This window comes from Colias eurytheme, chromosome 16, assembly GCF_061535395.1.
Source record: "Colias eurytheme isolate Ceu_HAF_F1 chromosome 16, ilColEury1 Martin Lab GWU primary, whole genome shotgun sequence".
Lineage (NCBI taxonomy): Eukaryota > Metazoa > Arthropoda > Insecta > Lepidoptera > Pieridae > Colias > Colias eurytheme.
Genome location: NC_142995.1, coordinates 3,181,641 through 3,206,340, shown reverse-complemented (window position 1 = coordinate 3,206,340; position 24,700 = coordinate 3,181,641). Strand labels below are relative to the sequence as shown.

The 24,700-nt window shown below is 31.5% G+C and overlaps 1 protein-coding gene across 1 annotated transcript in view; it reads right to left on the bottom strand.

Moving 5' to 3' along the window:
* Nucleotides 1-1,149: 1,149 nt before the first annotated feature.
* LOC149901661 (gonadotropin-releasing hormone receptor-like) overlaps nucleotides 1,150-24,700 on the bottom strand; it is a 57,776-nt gene continuing 34,225 nt past the window's right edge. The window contains exons 2-8 of the mRNA XM_090111241.1: nucleotides 8,762-9,103; nucleotides 8,089-8,237; nucleotides 5,979-6,122; nucleotides 5,083-5,246; nucleotides 3,418-3,541; nucleotides 2,702-2,846; nucleotides 1,150-2,302 (exon numbers count right to left, since the gene is read on the bottom strand). Coding sequence (XP_089967367.1) covers nucleotides 2,093-2,302; nucleotides 2,702-2,846; nucleotides 3,418-3,541; nucleotides 5,083-5,246; nucleotides 5,979-6,122; nucleotides 8,089-8,237; nucleotides 8,762-9,037 — 1,212 coding nt within the window. The 5' untranslated portion in view covers nucleotides 9,038-9,103 and the 3' untranslated portion in view covers nucleotides 1,150-2,092. The remainder of the gene's footprint in view (nucleotides 2,303-2,701; nucleotides 2,847-3,417; nucleotides 3,542-5,082; nucleotides 5,247-5,978; nucleotides 6,123-8,088; nucleotides 8,238-8,761; nucleotides 9,104-24,700) is intronic.

The window sequence follows — 24,700 nt, the reverse complement described above, 5'->3', positions numbered from 1 at the left end:
ATTTGCTATGAAATTTTTCTGAACACATCGGTAGAAATACGCATTATATTAGTACAACTGTACTATTTACTTCTATCTTTCAATACTATTTACCTATCCAAGAAATCCTTATAGTTTTTGTATGTACATTGAAATCATAACTTGTTGTATGGTTGTATTTAATTGTGCGCCTGTAAAGTACATTATATCAAAAATAGATTATTTAAGTAACTTGTATAGTTATGTGCCATAATAATAGTTGTAAATTAGAATTTAGTCACCCATAAAATTCTTGCATTCCAATTGATATTTGTTTAATTTAAAAAATATTGAAATACTCAATCGTTTTGAACGAAAATTATTTTAATTGTATTGTCACATATCAAACAAATGTGGATGAGTAAGTAATCTTTTTAAAGGTTAAATAACATGGTTATTTGAATTGTTTACTCAAAGTTTACAAGAAGTTTAATTTGTTCGTAGTATAAATATTACATTAAAGGTGTTAGAAGTAGAATATCTACAATGTATGTTACCAAATATTAAGTAATAAGGCAATTTATCGTGTTAAATTAAATGTGTTCGACATACAACTCAGTATTGGTTCTAATAATGTATTATGAAGCAGTTGTCTAGTCTATTGTTTTCGATAGCTTGTGTATAATGTAGATAAATAGATACTCTATGGTCTATGAGATAACGGTCTAATTAGCATGACATGTAACAAGTTCAGTTTGACTGTTCCAAGATTAATGTGAGGACAAAAACTTTAACTATATTTTATTTAAATAATTTAATAATAAATAACTTATTACATTCAAGTGTTCTTTTTATTTTTCCACTAGCTACGCTCCACGATTTCGCCCGCGTGGCTCAGCTCCTGTTGGTCTTAGCGTGATGATATATAGCCTATAGCCTTCCTCGATAAATGGGCTATCTAACACCGAAAAAATTTTTCAAATCAGATCAGTAGTTCCTGAGATTAGCGCGTTCAAACAAACAAACTCTTCAGCTTTAAAATATTAGTATTGATTATGGTATTTTCATTATTTAGATTTAAAAGATAACAGAAAAATAACACCAACAACTCGAGAGTACATTAATGTATGAAAATATTCATTTATCATTAATGGGAAGCCATGTAGAGGAGAAATAAAAGACTCTTCTTTAATAAAGTAATAACTTTATTTTACATTTATGCCTGTCTCGGTATAAAACTTTTAACACACTTTAAAACTTCTATAGCCTCACAGCCCATGGTAACATCACTATCAACTAAACATTTTATAAACAAATTTGACTAATATTCAACAAAGAAATAACAAGCATTAAGTTCTCTGTTAACTTAAGGAACTCAGTCAGTCTGTCAGTTTGAAATTAAATATTAGAATTAATAACTAAAAGATACTTAAAATTCTAAACTGGGAATGTTTGGAGTATTTTTTTTACAAAACTTAAGAGTATTTCTAGAAATATGACTAAGTATTGGCTTTTTAGGAATGTGAAGAATTAGGTTTAACTTTTTCCTTACGCAATATCTGAATCCAAAGAAATGTCACACACGAGTAACAAATTCAGTTGGTCAAAGGGAATAATCGAAAAGATTGTCTATAAGAAAGGCACTATTGGTAAATTATATTATTTCGTATTAAACTAATTGTATTTACACATTTTGAAGACACGATACAGAATTTATTAAAATTTAAAGTCACATAAGAAGAATGATGCCATTCTAAAAGCTAGATATGTTCCAAGACTTATGATTTAAAGCTCCCAAAACTTATTTTACTTTTTACATTTTCATAACTTACATAACTACTTTGTATTTATTTAAATTACAAAGTAACTTTAAGACAAGATTATAAACATTACTTTTAAATTATGATACATATACCTTCATACATACTTATATTATGCTTTACATTGGTTGTTATTACACCTTTACCACATAACATTTTTGTAACGTTATAAGTAGGTACACATTATTTCGTTATTCATGCAACGAATCTATCATATTTATTTCCTTCCAAATCAACTACACGACGCTCGCACTGTCGTTATAAAAACCGTTACTTCAAAATCACGTATCGTTATTCAAAATAACGTATCGGTGCTAAACAATACCATTAACGGTATTATTGTTGTTCAAATGTTTCTGCGTTCCGTTTTGCGTAACAAAGCTGCGGGTTGAGTCTCGTCGGCTATTCCTCTCGCTGTGTAGTGAGAACCTCGCTCTGGCGAGCGTGGCTGCGGATATCTCCATGGAGTCGCCGTGTGGGAACCTGGACCCTCGACGCATGCTTCCGTTGCGGCAACGCGCGTGCTTTAATTAATTAATTCATTTATTATTATAAGTTTAAATGTTTTATACATGTACTTCATTGATTGCAAATAAATAAATAAGTGAAATATTCATACCTAGAAACATCGCAAACTATAAAAATATAAAGATTCTTTAAAATGGCTAATAGAAAATTTTAAATAAGTTTACATTTTACATAAATGAATCTCGTGTAAAGCATATAATAGGTACTAAGATTTTTAAGATATTCTTTGTTTGTGCAGACTTTTTTAATTATAAAATTTTCAAGCTTAATGCAGATAGATTCGCTCTAGGTGGCACAAATCGTCTATCTACTATCAATTTTTTGAGGCCTGGTGACCTTGATAATGGATTGCTAGAATTAGTGCATAACCAGACAAGGTAACAAATTATACTAACTGGGCCAGAACGCCAACTCCATCGATTCCTGTTAAATACTCCATAGACTATGGGATTTGCACAGGAATTCGTACAGGAGAACAGCCACATTGCCTTTTGAAATGCTGGATCTAAGTGATTCACTATGTCTTTGTCTATCCAGTACCTGAAAATAGATATAAATATTGTTAAAATAGTTCCACTATTTATGATATTATGTTTTACAATATGACTATAATATGGTTATACTTATAAGTATATGAATTTTCAAGTTTTCTAAAATTTGATATAGAGCGTAGGGATTTCATTGTTAGTAAAATAAATATTCCGAGGAAGGGAGGAAGAAATATCTTACGTAAGTATGTATAGAATCATTGAAAAGAAAACTTCATATGAATACCAGTACCACAGTATTACAATATTATTTAGGGCCGATTTTTCAATGCTTGGATAAAACTTATTCGTCGAATAATGTATAAAACTACCATTTTAAAAACGTAGGTATTCTAATTGCCCGTATTTGAAAGTTTACGTGACATTTTAATATTATCGTGTAATACTTTATTGGACGGATAAGTTTTATCCAAGCATTGAAAAATCGGCCCTTATTGTAATACTGTGCCAGTACTATCAATGAATAGGTACCTACTTCTTTTTTTCTCAGATTTATCATATGATAATTTTACATACATAAATAGTTCATATAAAATCTTTAAAAAGTTCATATAAAATCTTACCATAAGCAATAGCAATAGTACGGCGACCAACACGTAAAGAAAACTAGGACGATGGTCACTGACATCTTCAGTGTTCTCGCCCTCGCCCTTCCCAGAATACCGACGCCGCTACGCCGCATTTTATCTGAAAGCAAGTGAAAAAAATTATATTATAATAGTGCTTTTATACAAAATATTATTGCGATATAATAGACTGGGGTAGAAGCCTTCAAAAATAATAAAAAGATAAAAAAAATCGCAGTCGGATGAAAACCATTAGAAAAGGAGGAGAATATGATGAAAATAAATTAAGGCCGTGTACGCGGTCCGTGCGCTGTTTGGCTCAAATATGTGATTTTTCAAACCAGATTGTCCATCAACCACTTATCTTACAAACATATGAATTACTAATAATTTTAGGAAATTTTATTGTCTATGTAGTTAGTTAAGAGTTTTTTTCAATCAATACAGTATTTCTGAATACCATCAAGATAACTGAGCCGATGATTACTTGATTTCACTTTTAGTGTCAATTTCAAAGCTAAAAATATCTGAAATTGCTGACAGATCTAACACACAATTATTTTTAACTAACTGCAAAAATCCTTATTAAAATAGTTAGTTAAAAGATTTTTTTATTTTGGACTCCTAACTTACGAAATTAAAATCCGAACAATTTGAATTTTTTTAGAAATTATAGTCGACAAAATGATTATTTTCACCAAGATATTTGACTTTATTGAATATAATTTATACATATTGCAATAAAAGAATGTCTTACTTATAAGATAAAATTTAAAAAATCAACTAAGGTACCTCTATTATTTTTCTACAAATTTTTTTAAAGTACTATAAAACACTGCGCGAGACCCGATTAAAATCAGTCGGCAGCGAGCCTTTCCAGAGAGAGGACATGTTGCTCGGCGCTCTCCTGTGGACCTATGCTGTTCATAGTAAAAGGTTAGCGCAAGCCGCGATCTATCGTAATAGATCGCGGAGTTATTGACTTGCGTTAAATAGAATATGCGCTCTTAAGGAAAAATAAATTACGGTCAATCCGAGTTCGGGTAGTGGGAGGGGGGACTTGTAGTTTTGTCGAAAATCGAGAGAGACCATTTTTTTCTCTTAAAAGCTCCCCCCTCCCACTTCCCTGACTCGGATTGACCGTAATTTATTTTTCCTTTTATTTTCATCATATTCCCCTCCTTTTGTAATGGGTTTCATCCGACTGCGATTTTTTTTTTGTTTCAAAAATTATCTACTCTAGTCTATTAATGATTATAGTCATTTTGAAAATGCTAACATAAGTTTTAGCTTGTTATTCTGGGTAGGTACTCGTTTTTGAACCTATTTCTAATGGTGCATTTACATCAAATAAACATAGAGCTAGCATGCTTAAGCAAAAGCCTTTTTCGTGATCTTTTAGAGTAAGCAAATTCTTATGAAAAACACTGAGTTTTTCAGTATTAGAACATTGCATATAATCTTTTCGAACGCACTAAGATCAACGAAAGAATACTCTACGCCTAAGTCTACGCCTGCCTACACTAAAAGTTAGTACTTATTTTTGTAACACACACTTAAATCTTTCGAAGTATAAGTTCTATATGTCGTAATTTGCATATCATGTGCACTAGTAAAACAAAAGCTATCTCAAAATTCAATCATTAAGAGAATGATACCAACCATTAGAAGTATTGGCTCGCTTTATGATCTCCAGTAACGCAGCCGACGAGCAGTACAGCGTAGAGACCAAGGGCGCCACATACATCAGCACCATATTGAGGAGGAAATACGCAAACTCATGCCGCTCTGTTGGCAGCGAGCCGTATGTCACGCATTGGAAGTATCTGGAACGTTCCAGAAGAGTCTATTATCTACTTTACAATTAAATATAATGTATAATAATTTAAACCGTTTTTAAATTAACAGCTTGTAGCAACAATTGAACATTGTATTTCTATTTAAATAAATAAGATAAGATTAAGAAGCTTAAAAGCTTTTTTTTAACGCTATCTGATGATATCGCTGATAGCCTAGATATTCAATGATTTCTCATTTTATTTGATACTAGCATTCCGCCTGCGGCTTCGCCCGCGTTTTCAAAAAAAAACCCGCATAGTTCCCGTTCCCGTGGGATTTCCGGGATAAAACCTAGCCTATGTCACTCAGAAATGATGTAGCTTTCCAACAGTGAAAGAATTTTTCAAATCCGCCAAGTAGTTTCGGAGCCTATTCAATTCATACAAACAAACAAACAAAAAATCAAACCTTTCCTCTTTATAATATTTGTATAGACTAGCTGCGCTCCGCGGTTTCACCCGCGTGGGTCCGCTCCTGTTGGTCTTAGCGTGATGATATATCCATAGCCTTCCTCGATGAATGAGCTATCTAACACCGAAAGAATTTTTCAAATCGGACCAGTTCCTGAGATTAGCGCGCTCAAACAAACAAACAAACTCTTCAGCTTTATAAAATTAGTATAGATTCATAGATAAGATGTATAAGAAAGCTATGAAATCCAACTGCAAAATAAACACGACAAATATTAAAATACAACTATAAGTATAACAGTAACTCACCCTTTCACATCTGGATGTTCTTCCAAATGAAATATGAAGCTCTGTGGTAGACTGGCGAGGCCGGCGCACACCCACGCGGTGAGTAAAGCTCTCCGGACCCTGGCTTCCCAGGTAACGTTTAGAGGTTTTAAAATTGCGTAGTATCTGAAAAGTTATGTTTATTTAAAATATTTTTAGAATTTATCCGACAGCGTTTATGATTAGACCTAAAGAACAATATTGGAAGCGGGGTGTCACATTATAAAATTACTGATAATGATGTTTTAAATTCATTGCAATATAAATACATGCAGAATCCCTGAAAAATTCAGCATACGTATGTAAAATAAAAAAAAAAAAATACTAAATATGCATTTAGTAATTGTATTTTTTACGTGTACGTATGTAATAAACTACACCTTGTCCTTAGTGAGTTAGAGCTATTACGCACTGTCGACCAGACCACTGGCGACTGTGACTTACTATAGTTTAAATAGGGGCTTGCGCACTTAGTCGTCAGTCGTCCAGGAGTAAGTCCAGTCGCCTGGCGACTGGTCGACAGTGCGTAATAGCTCTTAGAGACAAGAGTTTTGATATAGAGCATTGGTAACCCAAAAAAATCAACATAAATGTCGAAATGAATAATTTACAAATCAACGACAAGGAAATGTAAGAAGCTACAAGATATTATTTACAGGATAATGGCAGTAGTAAATGATATTATTTTGGAGCTCACTAAAAGAGCTTTTATTTTTACTTTCCTACGCGGTAACTTCGTTACTATAATATCCAAGGTTGGCTCGGACGTTATAAGTGTTATAACTCATATTTTTGCTCAGCCTTGTTGGCTTACTATAAACTCTGTTCGAATCATGACGGATTGATCCATTACCAATATTATTTCGTAAATACACGTGGATCAAAATGCGAACTTGTACAAATTGTTGTTACTTCCAGTTTGACTTCTAAATGACTCATAATGGTCAACATAAATAAATCTTGTAATGCTTTGAAGAGATATAAATATTAAATAAAACGTTTATTTTCTCTCAAACGGTAACAAACTCTTCACCTAATAAAAGACAAATAAATAAATACGAATTTTCATCAAAGAATTGCCATTCATTTTATTTGATATCTATTTTCGTGAAGACTTTAGATAAAATGTATAAATTTGAGCGACAGGTAAAAGCTTATTTTGTTCAATATTTCCTTTTATATCGTGTAAAAATACGTAAGTATATTAGGGACGCAAATAATATGTTAAATCCGGTCGTTAATACTGGGCACGTAAACGGATCAATAAAAATGTGTGTACGATATGTATTTCTGTACCTACGTTATTTTATAGCCCTGTTTTTATATTAATGTAACATCGTCAATATTTATGTATATTTATGTATTAATTATTACCTATACTAACTGCGTAACTGTAACTAGGTAACTAGGAACTACGTTTGTGCTATCTATGTAATTTTTTATTTGATTAACAGTTTATTACATATTACTGAAATTATTATATTAATGAAATAAAACATAAAACTTTAGTCAAATTCAGTTACGAAAACATTCTGTACCTATCTCTATACGTTCTTAACCCATTCTAATGTTCAAAGTCAACACAATTTCTCTTTATCGATCTATTCGTAAATACATTCTCCACATTTGTACAAATAACGTGTACATTTTGATATTAATAGAAACATTAATAATATCGTTTCCAGATGGTTGCATTCTTCCGAGCCACAACTGTTGTGGTTTTATTTGAACTATTTGCAAGTTTGATACAAATAAATGGAATACACGTACTTAATATTGAATACACGTACAGCAAAATTGTATAGGCCATAGGGACGATGAAACGTGTTTGTTCTACGTTGAGCTTATTTCCTACTTTGTGAAATCTATCAATATTTTTTTATAACTCAACTCAACGATACAATATGATATATTTATTGATTACATAATATTTCATATATCTGATATACGTAGAAACGTAAGTTTTAAAAAAAAGGATTTAATAGACAGAGTTTTCTCAGTTACAAACACATTTTCCTAGAAAGCTTTATCTATACTTACACTGCGGTTCCCATTAAAATAAAGGTCTCCCCCTACCTCTTGAGGTACTAACCTATCAACAGCGATACAAATAAGTACAAAACTGGAGAGGTAGAGTCCAAAGGTCCTCGTGAACATCATGAGGCGGCACATGAGGTCGCCGGCCAGCCATTGCACTGTGCCCGCCCAGGCTATCTCCAGCGGCATCATGAGAAATGTCACCTGTACAGCAAAGACAATTTTGTGGTTTAGTGAGTTACGCTTTTTTTTCGAGTTAAATCTAAAAGGTCCTTATACACGTGTACATTAATAGTAGCTCGTAGGTGTATAGATCGAGTAAAGAATAGGAACAAAGGCTTTCTAATGCTTTTTGGCATATACCTTTTTATTGCAAAATGTTCAATTCCTGGAGTTTAAAATATGAGGAGACTTTGTAGACTCTAAGTGAGGTGGTGATTGATGATTTTAATAATAAGTTATGAAATCTACAATCATTGTACTGGAAATAATTGATAGTTGATGAAATTACTCAAATTCAATTATAATTATTCGGAATTTACAATAATTTCGCTCACATATTGAATCAGAATTATACCTAACGTTTATTAATTAGTTGAAATCCCGTATCTCTATATTAACCTAATTTCTACTTAGCAATAATTTGCCATTTGGCCATTTCTTGAATTTCTTGAAAATTGTTTTTCTAACAATAATCACCCTAAAATATGTGCCAACAGACATCTTACCATAAGATCAGCGACAGCCAAATGCATAAGCAGCACATCCAATCTGCTCGCTCTGCCAGCCCGTCTCCGTTTCACCAATTGCGATAGTACCGTCAAGTTCCCAGTAGCCGAGACCATCATCAACACACTGTACACCGTAATGGACACCATGTGGCCATGGTTGAACCGCATGTCCAAAGGCAACTCATCGTTACTGGTGTTGAGGTGCGTCCAGTTCTTCTGTGACGCACCCCCCGGCCCAGATACCTTCTCGTCAATGTACATCATTGTGTTCATCGTTTATACCGCCGGGATGGGTTGAAGAGTGTCATGGTTAACGTTCTAGTTTGAGTCATGTGGTATCTGGAACAATAAATAATGTTATGAATGTTTTGATCTATTATAGGCGTTTTCGTTAAAAAGTCGAACATTGAAAAAGTACCTATAATATATAATGAATATTATAGTTAGAAACTTTCATCGTAATTAATAAACGACGATAACACATTAATTCATTAAAATACAACCATAGTTCAAATTCCATGAAATGGAATTGTCATCTCATTATTGGATGCATTTCAAATTATACAATCTGATTATAATATCTAGAGGTGAAGGTGATTTTTAAGATCAAAGAACAAAAACCAGAACTGCAATCTCCAAGAATGCTCTATTTAATTTATTATAATTAGTAGTTTTGGACACTGGTAAACTTGTTGACTAATATAGATCAAGAAAGTTGGTCGGATTAAACGAAGGCCATTGATAAGATCTGTTATTATGTCTGTAATAACTGACTAGGCGAAATAGCAGATTCTTCTTAGAAAATATTGGCGTAATAAAGACGTTCAATTCCACGAATTTAAGACCACTTAACTACGATGAAAATTAAAATACTTCCAACCAATTATTACTTAATGAACACTCAAAATTGCAGATTTACAAATTGTTATAACGAAACGATGTCTTCCCGCTTCCGCGCGAAACGATAAAATTCCTGCAAACAAATTGATGCTCCAACTCATTACAAAATCAAAAATGGGAACCCTTCAATCTTAAAAGGATCGTTGAAGAATAAACAAATAATTTTATCAAAGGAATCTCCGAATTTTACAGATTCCTCCGAAAGTTTTCGAGAAATACATAAGCGTGTTGGAAATACATTAAAAAGTTTCTTGTGTAGCCTCCTCAATGTCAGACCGCGTCAAAAACAAAGCACATCAAGTTAAGTGAATTTTGAGATAAAAGATTACGGTACAGTTGATTATATGCTTATAAGTTTTCAATGGCATAATTGGTATTTCGCAAAATACATGGCACCATGGTGTCAACATGTTTTGAGGGTGAAAATTTGAAGAAAATTTTGGATTTTAACCATATTTGATTCTTCTTAGTGTTCAATGCGAGATTCACAGCAGTAGATAGTTACGTTTTTATGTAAAAGTAAAACCAAATATCGATCATTAAAATTTCTTTGACCAGATTAAGAGTCATTTTATTGCCATAACGCGACCTTGAAATTTTACTCTCAACAATTAAACTTCAAAAATTGGGTTTTAGTTATAATTCAATTTCTTAACACTATTTACTCTTCAAGCTAAGTAAATCCAATAGAGAAAACTTTAAGAACTCGTCGTAAAACAATACAAAAATTTACTTAACTTCAAAATCTTTAATTTCAGCTTATTTTTCTGACACCTTAACGCTGGTTCACCGTAAGATCGACCTCAATAAACAACGTATTGTATTACAAATGAAAACGAGATTCCATCTAATTGTTCAGAATTAACAGAATCCCTTTCTATCATCTCAATTACTTAGAATTTAAGGGATAAGCAGTAAATTAATTTAGTGAATTCCAACAAATTCACAGTTGCTCACAGAAAATTTGAGAAATGATCATAATAATATACATTAATAAAATTGTAGGGAACACAACACTGTACATTGAATATTTTTTAAAGAATAGATACTTAGGGCGTGATCTACAATAGATACCGAAATATAGTTTTTATAATTTTTGTCTATTTCTCTGTCTTACTGGATAAATTAATTTTCATAACCCATTTGTTTCAATTAATACAACACAATAATGTGCGGAAACACATCGATATTAGTTTACAGTGGTAATAAATTATGTTGAACACATAATTTCGACCTTCCTTACGTTTGCCAAAATTTACCATTGCTAATTGAGACCTCTAATAGACGGTATACCTACACACCTCCGACTAAGTACCTCATTTCCTTCCTTTGATATGTGATGCCACATTATTTGGTTTGGGTGTAACGTAAACAGATGTTAATATTTTACGTGAAATTTAGAACGACCTGCCTTTACCTTTTTATTTATATGGGCAGATTATTTTTTCGTGGCCATGTTTATAATTTTTTTTTTTAATATTATCTAGTATCACCATTTGAGTATGCGTAATTTTTCACGTAAATTTAACATTATTTTTCTTTTTAATACCATTGTTTTGTAAAGGACTTCCTCATTTAGGCTATATAACTAATAAAACAATAATATAAAGAATCCAAAGTCCATCATCCATGTTTATACAGCTTAACTGGAATCAATAAAGAGCACGAACGTTTTTAAAGGGTCTAATAACGGAACGGTGAAACACTTAGCTAGAAGTAGGCCAATTTTAGAAATATTGTTTCAATATTATTCAACGTTTTAAAGTTATATTTGGCTTAAAGTTATTATAGTTTAATCGAGCTTTTAAGGTATTCAAATTTTTGGCGTAGGTACCTTTTATAGTGCTAACAGTCTATTATTAAACTCTAATTAATAAATTTCGCCTGTATATACGGAATAATATACCGTCTAAGAAAAATAAAAGTTTCAGCTCTACATACAAAAAAATTACGTCTGTATAGAGCTTTTTTTCCCTACTGATCCAACACATAAAATACATAAACTATTTGGTTTACACAGGATTGTTATAGCAAAATAACTTTGTAAATACGTATTTCAAATCTAAAACTACATATATAGTATAAGTTAAATGATGATTACGTATTGGTTTAGAAAAGCTCTAAATGTCTCTATAATATCATTCGCTCATTAACCTTAAAAAATTTTCGCTATAAAATCATTTCCTTATAAATATTCTATGTTAGAACCTTGTTAGAACATTATAATAAAAAAAAACACACATAACATATAAAAACAAGGCAGTACTCGATGGCAATTTGCTTTCAGTAACAGAAGCACTGATGCACAAAATTATAAACGTTATCGTTTGCCTTTTGGATTTTCGCAACGTTTATTCCTTATACATCGACCGTACCATGTCTTTCAATGGATAGATTAATCAAAGGATAACATCAAAGACCCTGTTTTCGATATTGATGCTGTGTTTAGGCATTCTATCTTTGTAAACCAATTTCGAGTCAAACGAGTAGGTATAGCTGATAGGTTTTGTAAGAACTTAATAATATTTGCGTTCGTAAATAATATTATATGTATTAAGTAACATCTGTTTATTGTAAAAAATATAGGTTGTGCTTTAAATAAAATTAATAAAGTCACTTCAATAACTATTTTTCACTCGTAAGCTTTGTGATTATGAAAAATTTAATAAAGAAACATTTGTGATGAAAGATCGTTATAGATTTATTATTTTGATGTAAGTAGCAAAAAATACATATTTTTCTAATTTATTCCTATTCAAGCTTTATCGAACTTATGAGTTAATAATAATCATACCTTTACATTGTCAATAATAAAGAAACTATTAAACGAATTTTCCGCTTGTAGATTTCGTAAAGTAAATTAAGGTTAGGGACCTATGACGTCACGTTAAATAAATATTAAGGACTCATATGACGTCAATATCCAGCCTCAGATTATTATAATATTGACTGAGTTTACATATTGTAGATTGTCGATACACCACATATTATGACTTCATGTTATTGGCAAATTGAATGTTTATTTTGGGAATTCCAACAATGTCTAAACGTAACTCATATTAGATCAATTCTTAAATTAATAAAGGATACGATAAATTGTGGAAAGAGTTATTTTATTGGCAATTTCTACTTATAAGTTATAGAAAATCGATTTAGCAATGTCAAAGACCGAGATGTCTCTACCCCTGATGATTATTTGAATGCTTTTCGGTAAGAAGCATTTAATTTATACCAAGTCTTGATCGGTCATTGTAATTATTGTAGTTTAATCCTTGTTACGTACACTGGTGACCTCCCCCATAGATTTACAATGCGGTTTGATTGGATTTGGTAGGAAGCGAAGGGTGAGGTTTTAGTCCCAATACCATTATACTGAACATCAACCTTTAGCCAACTAAAACAACTAAATAAAACACAGTGGGTACAGTGTCGGAATTCTGCATTTACTTACTACATAGTTAGTTAAGAGCGCAACAATATTAATCGATAACGAAATGTTATGATTAATATTCACTATGTATGTATGTATGCATTTATGTAAAACATTTAGCCAAACTTTCCATGAACAATTTATAAACACAAGTTTTAAATAAATGACAAAATTCTCAAAGAAACATGCAATGAAAACTTAATCGAACACGCTCCTCACACCAATGTGCACTAACCTTCCGACCTATTGATATTAATTAACTGATAACATACTGATAACAATTATTTTCCAAACAGAGACGCTCGAAGTCCAGATAGACGCGGGGGCGTGGCTTTGCATGTTTATTGTACCTTCGTAATTCGTATCACTGATGTATCACACTTTAGAGTCGTAAAACCTTTGCTATTGTCATCACTTTATTGTCAGTAATGTGTTTGCTATTTTTATCTATGTAAAAAATTCTATCAGACTTCCCTATTTATATCCTACTCATATTATGAATACGAAAATGTTTATGTTTGTTTGTTTATTACTACTTCACGCAAAAACGGATGCGAAAATTCTGAACGGACTTTCATGAAATATGGCACTGACATAGGGTAACTTGGATTAACACAAAGGATAATTTTTATTCGGAAAATCCGATCGAATGAATCGATTTGGATAAAATTTGGTACAATGGTAGTTTTACATCTGAAAAATGACATACGATATCCCGAGAACCCCACGAGAACGAAATCGAGTTTTCCTTTAACTATTCGAACGAAGCCACAGACGAAAACTAGTCTAGAATATAAAGAAACAGTCCGTCAAACCAACGTGACTCGTCAGTCGCTAATCACAATAACTAAACTGAAGGGAACCAAACTTTTAGACAATACACATTTCATAACATTCCTCAGACAAACAGCTTCTATAACTTCTTTGAGCACGTTTTCTTCCACGTTTCCTACAAATTGTCAATATTTTCTATGTGATTTTCTGATAAGAAAGCTAACAATCAGAACGCGTTGTATGTTATAACAATCAGGTTTGATTGTAACACCACAATCAAGTGTGAAATGCTCTTTATGTATTGGATTGGATTTACCTCGTTCCTTATGTTGTGAGAATGTTCCTCTATTGAAAGAGATATTTCATGTGCGTTTTATTGTTACATAGCAAAATATAAACAATATACTTAAGAAGTACTAAAGTGAAGTCCTAAAAATAACGCATAAAATAAGGCACCAAATATAACGCATTTATATACCTAAAGCATATTTAAGATCTTAATAACGTAAAGAGGAAACAAGAGCTTTGATAAAGTTTTCCCTTAAGGTGAACTTCTGAAGTTTCATCCTACCTATACTCTGTCCATTATATTATTTGCTTTTTGACAGCTTCACGCCTATGTAGGATTGTATTGTCTATGTTAAAGTGTCATACAAATAATTATCGTACTTCATGGACAGGTCCCGCCCACTTAGTGATGTCTACACGGAATTATTCAATGATGGGTCGATAGATTATAATAATCGATAGAAATACTCTGTAAAATATATTCGATACAGAAAAACTCTTCTATTATGTTATATAATTTAAACGTAAAGACAACCAAATTGTAAGATAGAAACCAATAAATAATAAAATATTAGTTTAGTTTAGTTTTAACATACAATGCATAGATATGTGGTCTTATTATTACATATCTTATTAGTACGTTTACGTTGTAATTATTATTTACGTACCTGATTCGATTTATGATAATATTTTGAATTTATAATTGAAATGGTATCACAATCGATAATCTTTTGAACATCACTTCTGGTATCACCCGTCGAGCTGTCAAAAAGCAATTCTTATAGTGGACAGACTATAGTATGTTAGCGTACCCTATATTATGGATATGTTTATATTCGTAAGCTTTTCCACGTATCATCAGTTGTGGTTCATAAAAACTCATAATACGATATTGTAGAGAAAGAAAGTCTTAATATGATTTCTTGTAAACAAACAATAAATGTGTTTACCGTATAAATTTGGTACGTCGTAAAACAGTTGTTTACAAGCGTTAGTGGACAATAATTGTGATAACATCAATCATAATTACTCTACGACTTTGGATTAACAATGCCACTTTAATGTGTCATAAACGATTTAACTATAGCACATATAATAAACTAGCAGCGCCCCGCGGTTTCACCCGCGTGCTTTGAAATGTCAATTAAAAAACGTTCAAGTACAACCACTCAATACGGGTAAATATTGTTTCTCACTGAATCTTGTTAAGTTTTGCATAAAGTCTTAGCATAAAGTGGTTATTAGTTCGACATAAATAGGTTTAACTAGGAATACTATATACTTACTTATATATACTTATATATACCTACTTACTTTTATAGATTGAACTTTGAAGAATAAGATTTTTGCTATAAACATCTTATCCATGTTCTTCATAATATATTAAAGGTAATATTTTCGATGCCGTCCGACGCAGGAAGGAAAGATTATCGCATTGAAGTAAAAGTTTTCCTCTTAAATAAACACCAAGCTACTTTAGACACTTGAGTCAGGTAAAAACTAAGTGCTTTTCGGTATGTAGGTTGAACGAAGCTTACGTGAAAATCCTTTTTAAAAGCTTATTTTTTGAGGTCATGTTTTGATCTATTTTTGTCACCATACATATATGTATTAATATTAAATATTAATCCATTCGATTAAAAGTGTGGGTGTCTCCTTATCAATAATTATATAATTTTCAATACATAATCAGGAAGATATTTTGCGATAGAGTTAATTAAAGAGCATATGTTTTTGCCTTCAGCACTTTCTCAGAATTTGGGGTTAATTTAATAATTATTTTAATTGCCAGAGAGGATAAAATTAATACCTACTTTGTGTAAATTCTGTGATTTGAACTACTAAGTACTTATTAAGTACTAGATTTCCGCCCGCGGCTTCGCCCGCGTTTTCAAAGGAAAACCCGCATAGTTCCCGTTCCCGTGGGATTTCCGGGATAAAACCTATCCAATGTGTTAATCCAAGTTACCCTCTATATGTGTGCTAAATTTCATTGTAATCGGTTCAGTAGTTTTAACTTGAAAGAGTAACAAACATCCATACATCCATACATCCATACATCCATACATCCTTACAAACTTTCGCCTTTATAATATTAATAGGATTAAGATAAGATTAGATATATTATAATCTGTGATACCTACTTATAGATTTTACATTAGATCTATTTAAGCAAAATAGTATTTTAAAATACTTTTCCACTGCTGAATTTGAGACTAGATAACATTTGAAAGTAAGTAGAGTAAGAAAGTAAAATAAAGTATTAAATAAAAGGTATTATGTAAATTAAGATCCTCGTGGATATACCTACCTATAGGTATGTTACCTATATACGTGGATATACCTTGTTATTTTATATCTATCAAAATGTTGACTCGTAAATATTTTGCCACATATTAGCTACATAATATATGGTGGAATTTAATGACAGCGTATACGTACATCAAGAATTTTAATAAAAATAATATGAATAAAAGACGCTGCCTCGTACTGAAAACCTAAATGTTTTGAATCACTCTTCAAAGATGTTGCTAGGTTTAAATGTTTATGTATACAGCAATATTTTACTCATTATTAGATTACATTAATACCTACATTTGTATATTTACACATACACATTTGTATATTACTACGTATGGAGGAAACACCACGAACAAAATCTGTGCGCCATTTTGTTGCTCTAACTAAGTTTTAAAAATTATTATCTAGTTAGGTACTTACCGATGAAAAGTTATGTTAGTCACTTTTCCATATTATTTGTATTATTTGTACAATATCGTAATACACACGAAGGCATATTTGATGCGTTTCACTTTAAAACAAATAAAAAATGAGCGTGCAGTTAAGCCATATGGCTTATGGCTTATGTTGAACGGAACATAAGTGAAGGCGGTGTCGTCTCCATATGTATATCTCAATGGCCTATACCGACTTTCATTACTTATGCTTATTCCTGTTTTAGTAAAAAACAAAATAAGTAGGTTTTAATAATAAGGGCGGAATTTTTCCTTATACTTAAAATAAAAGCCAATTCATATGATACGTTTTATTCTTTGTTCACGTCACTATTTCGTTATTGGTTAGCTTGTTGTGATGGACCGATGTGGTTTCCTTTCCAAATAATAATAAATGATGTTGAATTTCGTTCAGTGTCCTGATAACTTCAAAATCTAAACGTTACATTATTTACTTTATAAAATGATGAGAACATATTAATGTGTAATCATTACCTACACGTATTTAAGTGATTAACTAATTCTGTAATCTTATAATCTCGAAGTTTACTAACTAAATTAATTTACTATTAATCTGTTTACAACACCGCCACGTATTCCCTTTAAATACCTGTGAAGTATTAGGATGTTTTCTACTGATATGTACGTATTTAATTTATTAATTTGATTAAATAAATTGTATGTTAATTAGTAGCTCTACATTTTGTTCGTATGCGATAGATTTGAGACCTACTATAAAAATGTTTTTCTTGTCTAGTGCGAGTACCAATTAATATCTTCCGTTTCATATAGAAGTGGTAGGATACAAATAAATAAACGATCGTTGTGTTAGTTGTTAATAACTCAAAGCTCGATTGGCTGAAATTTTTGCTTTGTTGGGATATTAACTGTATTCATTTAAAAGCTTACAAAAATGTATACCCAGGTGGAGTCAGGGTGAATAGCTAATTATATAATATAATCGCATACAGACTTCGTCAATATGAACGACCCTTTACAGCTTCCGTATTCTAAACTTACCACGATTATGCGTGACGTCAGAGTGACAGGATGGAATTAAGGTTTTATGAATATGTTAACCTAAGATGTTAACTCAATTAAATTATGAACTAGATTTAGATTTTAGATACACGATCTCTTTAAAGATTAATCAATGTTTATTGACACGATTTATACTGAATAGGATTAATCTATATCTATACTAATATTATAAAGCTGAAGAGTTTGTTTGTTTGTTTGAACGCGCTAATCTCGGGAACAACAGATTCGATTTGAAAAATTCTTTCGATTCGATTCGATTCGATTCGATTCGATTTGAAGGTTATAGGCTATATGTCATCACGCTATGACTATCAGGAGTGGATCCACTGAGGTGAAACCGCGCAGAGCAGCTAGTTACTAATATAGGGCAGATACATCTTAGTTCGAACATTTATTAATTCCAATTTATAAAATCCTTGTGATTGTATAATAACGACCTGTAACTATTGGTTTAACATTATTTATACCTTTTAAAATGTTAAAAATAAAGTATTTACAAAAAAATACACAGAAACTAACCTGCTCAACAATTCTACATACATTTTCATCACTATCACTACATAGTATAAAACAAAGTCGCTTTCCCTGTCCCTATGTCCCTATGTCCCTTTGTACGCTTAAATCTTTGAAACTACGCAACGGATTTTGATGCGGTTTTTTTTAATAGATAGAGTGATTCAAGAGGAAGGTTTATATGTATAATAAGATCCATTAAGTAGTAGAGAAGTACTGTTATTTTTGAGGTTTCTAATGTGATGTCGTAAAAAATTACATTTATTCCGCTTACATTGCAAACGCAGGCTGAACCCTACGAGTTTTATCAAAATAATGTACTAAGTATTATACACATTGAAAAGGTCTACAGAAAAGTCCGCGATGGTATATGTCTATCTCTTATGGATAACCCACAATAACTTTTTTTTGTCATTTACTTTTTACGACAAATAATGGCTAATTTTCGATGCGATTTTAGCCAATACAGCATTAATCCTTAACCAATTAAATACCATGGATACATTGTTCATTTAATATAGATCTATATGGCCCTTTACACCGTATGATTTAAGTGAATATTTTCGAAGATATTACAGATTTAAAAATTGCGGGACGTAGCGTTTGCGGCCGCCCGGCTATGTATTTTATACCCGTGCTATACAACGTTCACAATTTTTCTGTAGTGTATTTAGTATCAGCATTGCACCCGTGCGAAGCCGGGGCGGGTCGCTAGTTACCTATAAATATGTTAAGTAGTATTATTATATGAATCGTATATGAATATTGAAATAAGCGAATAATCCCAAACAAGGAAAGAGCTCTCTTTGATTTTTGCATATTGGCTTTTGGATATTAAAAAGAAAATATTGAATATACAATATTTTCTATTTTTACGTACGTCCCTATAATTTAGCCGATAATCAATAAAGGAGTAGGTGTGATACCAATTATATTTTATCCCGTCAACATGTCACAGTAAGCAGATATTTTTTTCGCCAAAAATATTTTTAAGTGTGAGATCAATGAATACTCTAGTGGCGTTCGAAATCCATTGAAGTCTTGTCATTTCTCTTATTACCTTTGACCTAAAATGAACCCTGACCTCTTGTGTCTTTTAAAATGTAGAGTATAAAGAAATCGTATCTGATTAACCGAATAATGGATTCAATATAGGATTTGGGTGTTTAGTTACTTTGGCTTAAAAAGGTTTTATATATTTTTAAATGCAAGGTGACAACTGCGGATCACTTCACCCACAGAATACATAATAGTAGCTAAACGCTACTACAGCTTAAAAGTTAAAATATCATCTATCTTTAAAAGTACTTGCTATACGATTTGATTGGGACCTCGATTATCGATTATGTTTGGGACCGACGAAAGAATAAGCTTTGTAAAAGTTATATATTTATTTCAGCATAACAAACCAACGCTGAAAAGTCAAGAGCATGTTCATTTGACTTGACTGTATCAAAACCTTATAGAGTTACTGTGGAGTTAGTTATTAAGAAGACTAAATACTATTTAAAGAAAAATAATATTTATACCGATTTGAGAACCTCCTATTTCTTTTTGAAGTCGGTAAAAAATAAAAACTCAAGGGTATGCCTGTACAAGCAACATTAAAAACGAATTATTCGTCAGCTGTTTCCATATTCAATAAAAGAAAACATCGTTCATATACGCTGGATATCTTTATATTTTTAACATCCATATTTTATAGGACATCATCAAACATAACCTCGCCAAAGAACTGATCAAGCGCTAAAGAAAATGAAAAGCTTTCAGGGCCTGCAGGGGGTTATTGACACTTCTCTACTGTGTCACAGGTATGGAGTACCGTTTATTGTATTACCTACAATAAAATTAGTGGTACCTATATTTGTAATGAAATATAGTCTTAACTCTTAATAAGTGATTCGTATACTGTAATTAGCTGAAAATGCTCCCGTATCGATTTAAAATTAGGTTTCTGGATCCTTTTTGGTGTTTATAAATTATCTGATGCAGAATTTGAAAACCTTTCCCAGAGATTTTAATTAGTTTTAATGTAATTAAGAAATAATTTGAGATGAAATAATGTCTTAGACGTACCCATAATAACGTTAACTGCGTAAAATTAAACGTCAAATGAACTTTGTTTCCGTAATTATTATTATTTCAGGAAGACAGTCTCCAGAAAAACATCAAAGCTATCTGATGAGTTTGTTATGTTTGTTGTAATCGATAAACAATTAAAGAGACATCAGCAGATACCTTTTTTCCTATTGCTGATAAAGTAATTACATTTGTTGTATTTTCTATTGTGTTTACAATACGTGCGTCGTCACGGATTTTATCAAGTGTTGTTTAATCCAATAAAAGCGTTTTATAGTGTGTTTTTTTATTAATTTTGTATTCCAAATCAGCTCTACATGGATAGAACTTCCAATGCATGCCTTACGAACCAGCAATGTATCTAATCCAATATTTTTTGTACACAGGGTCATTTCGAAGCGAAGGTCAAATGTCAGTGACAAGCGCGCATCGTTAGTGTCATGCTATCAGCATCCGACATCACTATTTACTGGCTGTGAAAATAACAAAATGTCTTGTCAACAAAGTCGTTACATGCTTTTTAATATTTATCATCCATGTTCTGGATGATTCGATGAATTTGTGATTGTCCAACACGTGCTGGGTTGGAACGTATAAATAAATTAGGAATGTTGAACATTATGTTATGAGGTGTCCGAATTTTCTTTTATAAGCCTTATCTGAGCTTACACAAAATCAAGCTTAATACGTGGAACTTAGATGGAAAATATCAAAAAATAGACTTCTACTAATTACGCTTTTATTTACTTCACTTATGTTTATATAAACGACTCTTTTAGACTGGATTTTTTCCTTTTTGTCCCACTTTAATACGATAGATTTAATTCAAAATTTAAACATCGTTAACAATACAATAATTTCATGAGTTTGTCTCATTATCCTTAACTAACAAAAAAAATTGTAAATAAAAAATTAATAAGTATTACCGGTTTTTTTTTACAACGTTTGACGTGACAACGTCTTATAATTCTATAGAGCCGAAATAACTGCGAACTAAACTAAAACATAACAAGATCCTTAAGTTATTGTAATCAACTAAATTCGATACATATGCTTATCAGAATATCCAACAGAGTGGAACGTAAGGTAATATTGGTTTAGTTCCCGTACCGACCGTCGGATTTTACCTTTACAAGTTAACAGCTAAAGTACATAATTACCTACGGGTTTCTTTGGAAAGCATTGGGCATGATTTAACTTAAAACTAACACCGAACTTTTAGGCATTTTCATTCTGTGTAATAAAATTTTTGCTCCTAGAGAATACTATTTCTTTTATTACATGTTCTCGTTAAAAATTAAAGATGATACATCTGATATTATTACATCTTAAATCTAATCATTTGCTTTTTAACGAACCCACAATAATTGAAAACAAAATTTGAACACTACTTTTCTTTGTCTTTGGCACTTTCATACTTAATAGCTAGTTAATACTAATCATATAGATCACTGCATAAATTACATATTTAAGGACACCATACCTATTAGTGTACGTTAGACATAGAATGAGTATCAATTATGAAGAGCGATTACTGAAATAGCAATTAAAATATTTAATCACTTTACAAATTTTATTTAGAACCGAGTACAATTCAATTTTTTTTTTAAAGTTTGGAGAACGTAGGTGTTTTAATTACCACGCAGTTTACGTTGGTTGAAACTTTTTATAATTAGGTAGATTAATTTGTTTTTCTTGTTTTGTTATTTGTTTGTTCAATCAGCTTAAGCCAGAACATAGTGTACTAAATGATAAAACTCTTTTTTAAAACCCTGAAAACAGATACACATCTAATACAATTTTAATTCTAACTACCTGCTACTATCTTTCATTTGACACTCTAACTGATCCTGTGCCTGATTTCAAATGCTATCTAAAATGTACACGAAATTATATGTGGCCAGCTTCACATTATATTGAACCATTGTAAACTTTTTTAAATCAGAGAAAGCTTTTAAAATCCTTTTGAGCAAGTTTGGAGCATACCTACATGCTATTGAAAACGAGACTATGGAGCATAGAGCAACAAATATTTGAAATAGAGAACTTGGTATAAAAAAATAAAACTCTCTATGGACCGATAACAATCTGTTTGTAGGATATAATATGCAAATATGAGTCGTATTTGAGAAAGGTTGCAAATAGATGTGATCCGTTTGTGAAATCGGCTGGAAACCGTAATCTGCTTCATCGCGCTGATATTATGTTGCGAATAAATAAATAAATGAAAATACAGCTGTTCTTTGTGCTTCAAAATCTTTCTATTTTGTAAACATTGCTTGGGAAACTTTGAAGTCGTTTTTAATTACTGTATTTACAGGTTTTGTGTACCGTCGTTAACAGTGTTTTTGATTATCCTGTTTATGAGGTATTTACTGAAAAAATAAATATAATTTGAACAAACTACAATATAATTAATTAGCATATAATTTTTAGAAGTCTTTTTAATTTTCAATTTATTTGTTTTGTCTTGAAAATTTTACATTTAATAAATAAATAATTGATGTAGTTTTAAGTCAAAATATTTTCAGAATTTCAGTAAACCTATCAATTTCTATTATATCTAATATCTGTTTCTTTAAAAGGATTTAATTCTTTGATTAGGTATCTTTCATAAAATATTTGACGGATACGTATCAAGAAGACGTATCCTTAGATTATGGATTGGTCTCCGCGCGCGCGCTACGACTAGATGCCGCTTGCGTACTTGAAAAATGCGGCAACTTTTAGTACGCCGAATTCGGCGTACCCGAGCCAGTCGTGTCACAAGCATTGTGTGGAGAGGGCATACCGATAGTTTTTGAAGATTTTGGACAGAACCCGAAGTAAAATGCCTGTTTGTGCCATAAAACTGTTTAAAAAAAATATAACAAAAAATAAGTGAGACACTGGGATCACGTACGATCAGGAATAATCGTATTATTCGAAATTTCACCTGTACTTTAAAAATGTTGTTTACGAAAATACGACGCCATTCAGTGTTGCCGTACTGCATATCCCAAAAAATACACATGGTTAAGGAAATCTTTTAGCAATAATTTGAACTTTTCATAATGTTTTTTTCAATACTATTACTAACGCATATATAAAAAAGGATAATTATAACAATAATTTATTTCTGTTTAACCATGTTTAACTGACTCATATGTTATTTTTTTTATTACCGCTGTTTACTTTTAAGTTTTAAACAACCTTTGTGGCATCGCAAGTGGATTTGAGTCGCATGTTCATGGGTTCGATTCCCGGCAAGGCCAAGATGAAAAAAAAATATTTTTCAAACTTCAGCCCATTACCCATTTATGAGGTAAAATTTATGTAGCTGGCAGTACAATTCTTCACACACACTAGCGTCCTTACAAATTGCCTTACACACACTACAGAACTGAGTTGCCGCACTCACGGAGCTATTGTTTTTAGGTGAGGCGGTATCTAGTCGTAGCGCGCGCGCGGAGACCAATCCTTAATCTCTATGGACGTATCATTAATTGACAGGAATCGAGTTTCACTGTTATTTGATATTAGCTAGCCTTAAAATTGAATATAAAAAGGCGTTATAATTCTTAATGAATTCATTAAATTAAATTTATTTCTATAAAAGATGATCAAAACTGACTGACATCTGACTGTCTTCAAATCACAGTAAATTGGACTGATCCCATCAGAATATTATTAAAGACGAATAAATATTTGACAACCAGGAAAATTTTCCTAACCAATTAACAATTACTAATACTCTACTATTGATATTATTATAAATGTGGCTTTAGGATAATAACAAATATGTCTACATCGTTTTCATAATTGCCTGAAAATTTATATGAATTGTTACACATATGGTATGCAGATTTAAGCTCGTCTGAAACAACATGTAGGCTATTTTTATGCGTGTACCGCTCATATAGTACTGATAATATCATAATCACTGGAAAATTGACACTTTAGATCAGATCATTTTACTTAATCATGCCAAGGTGTCAAAACTTTTTACTTCATTATATAATCATGGATTTACGTTATATTATTTGCGAATGATATATTTTTGTGGATTTAAAACCTTAATCTGTTTCCCAATTACAAATAGCCTCAATTGCCCTTTTTCCATTAGCTATCCATTGAATTTCAAGTCTAAATCGGTCGGATCTGGTTTTATTTATTTGTGTAGGTATTTTAATAATT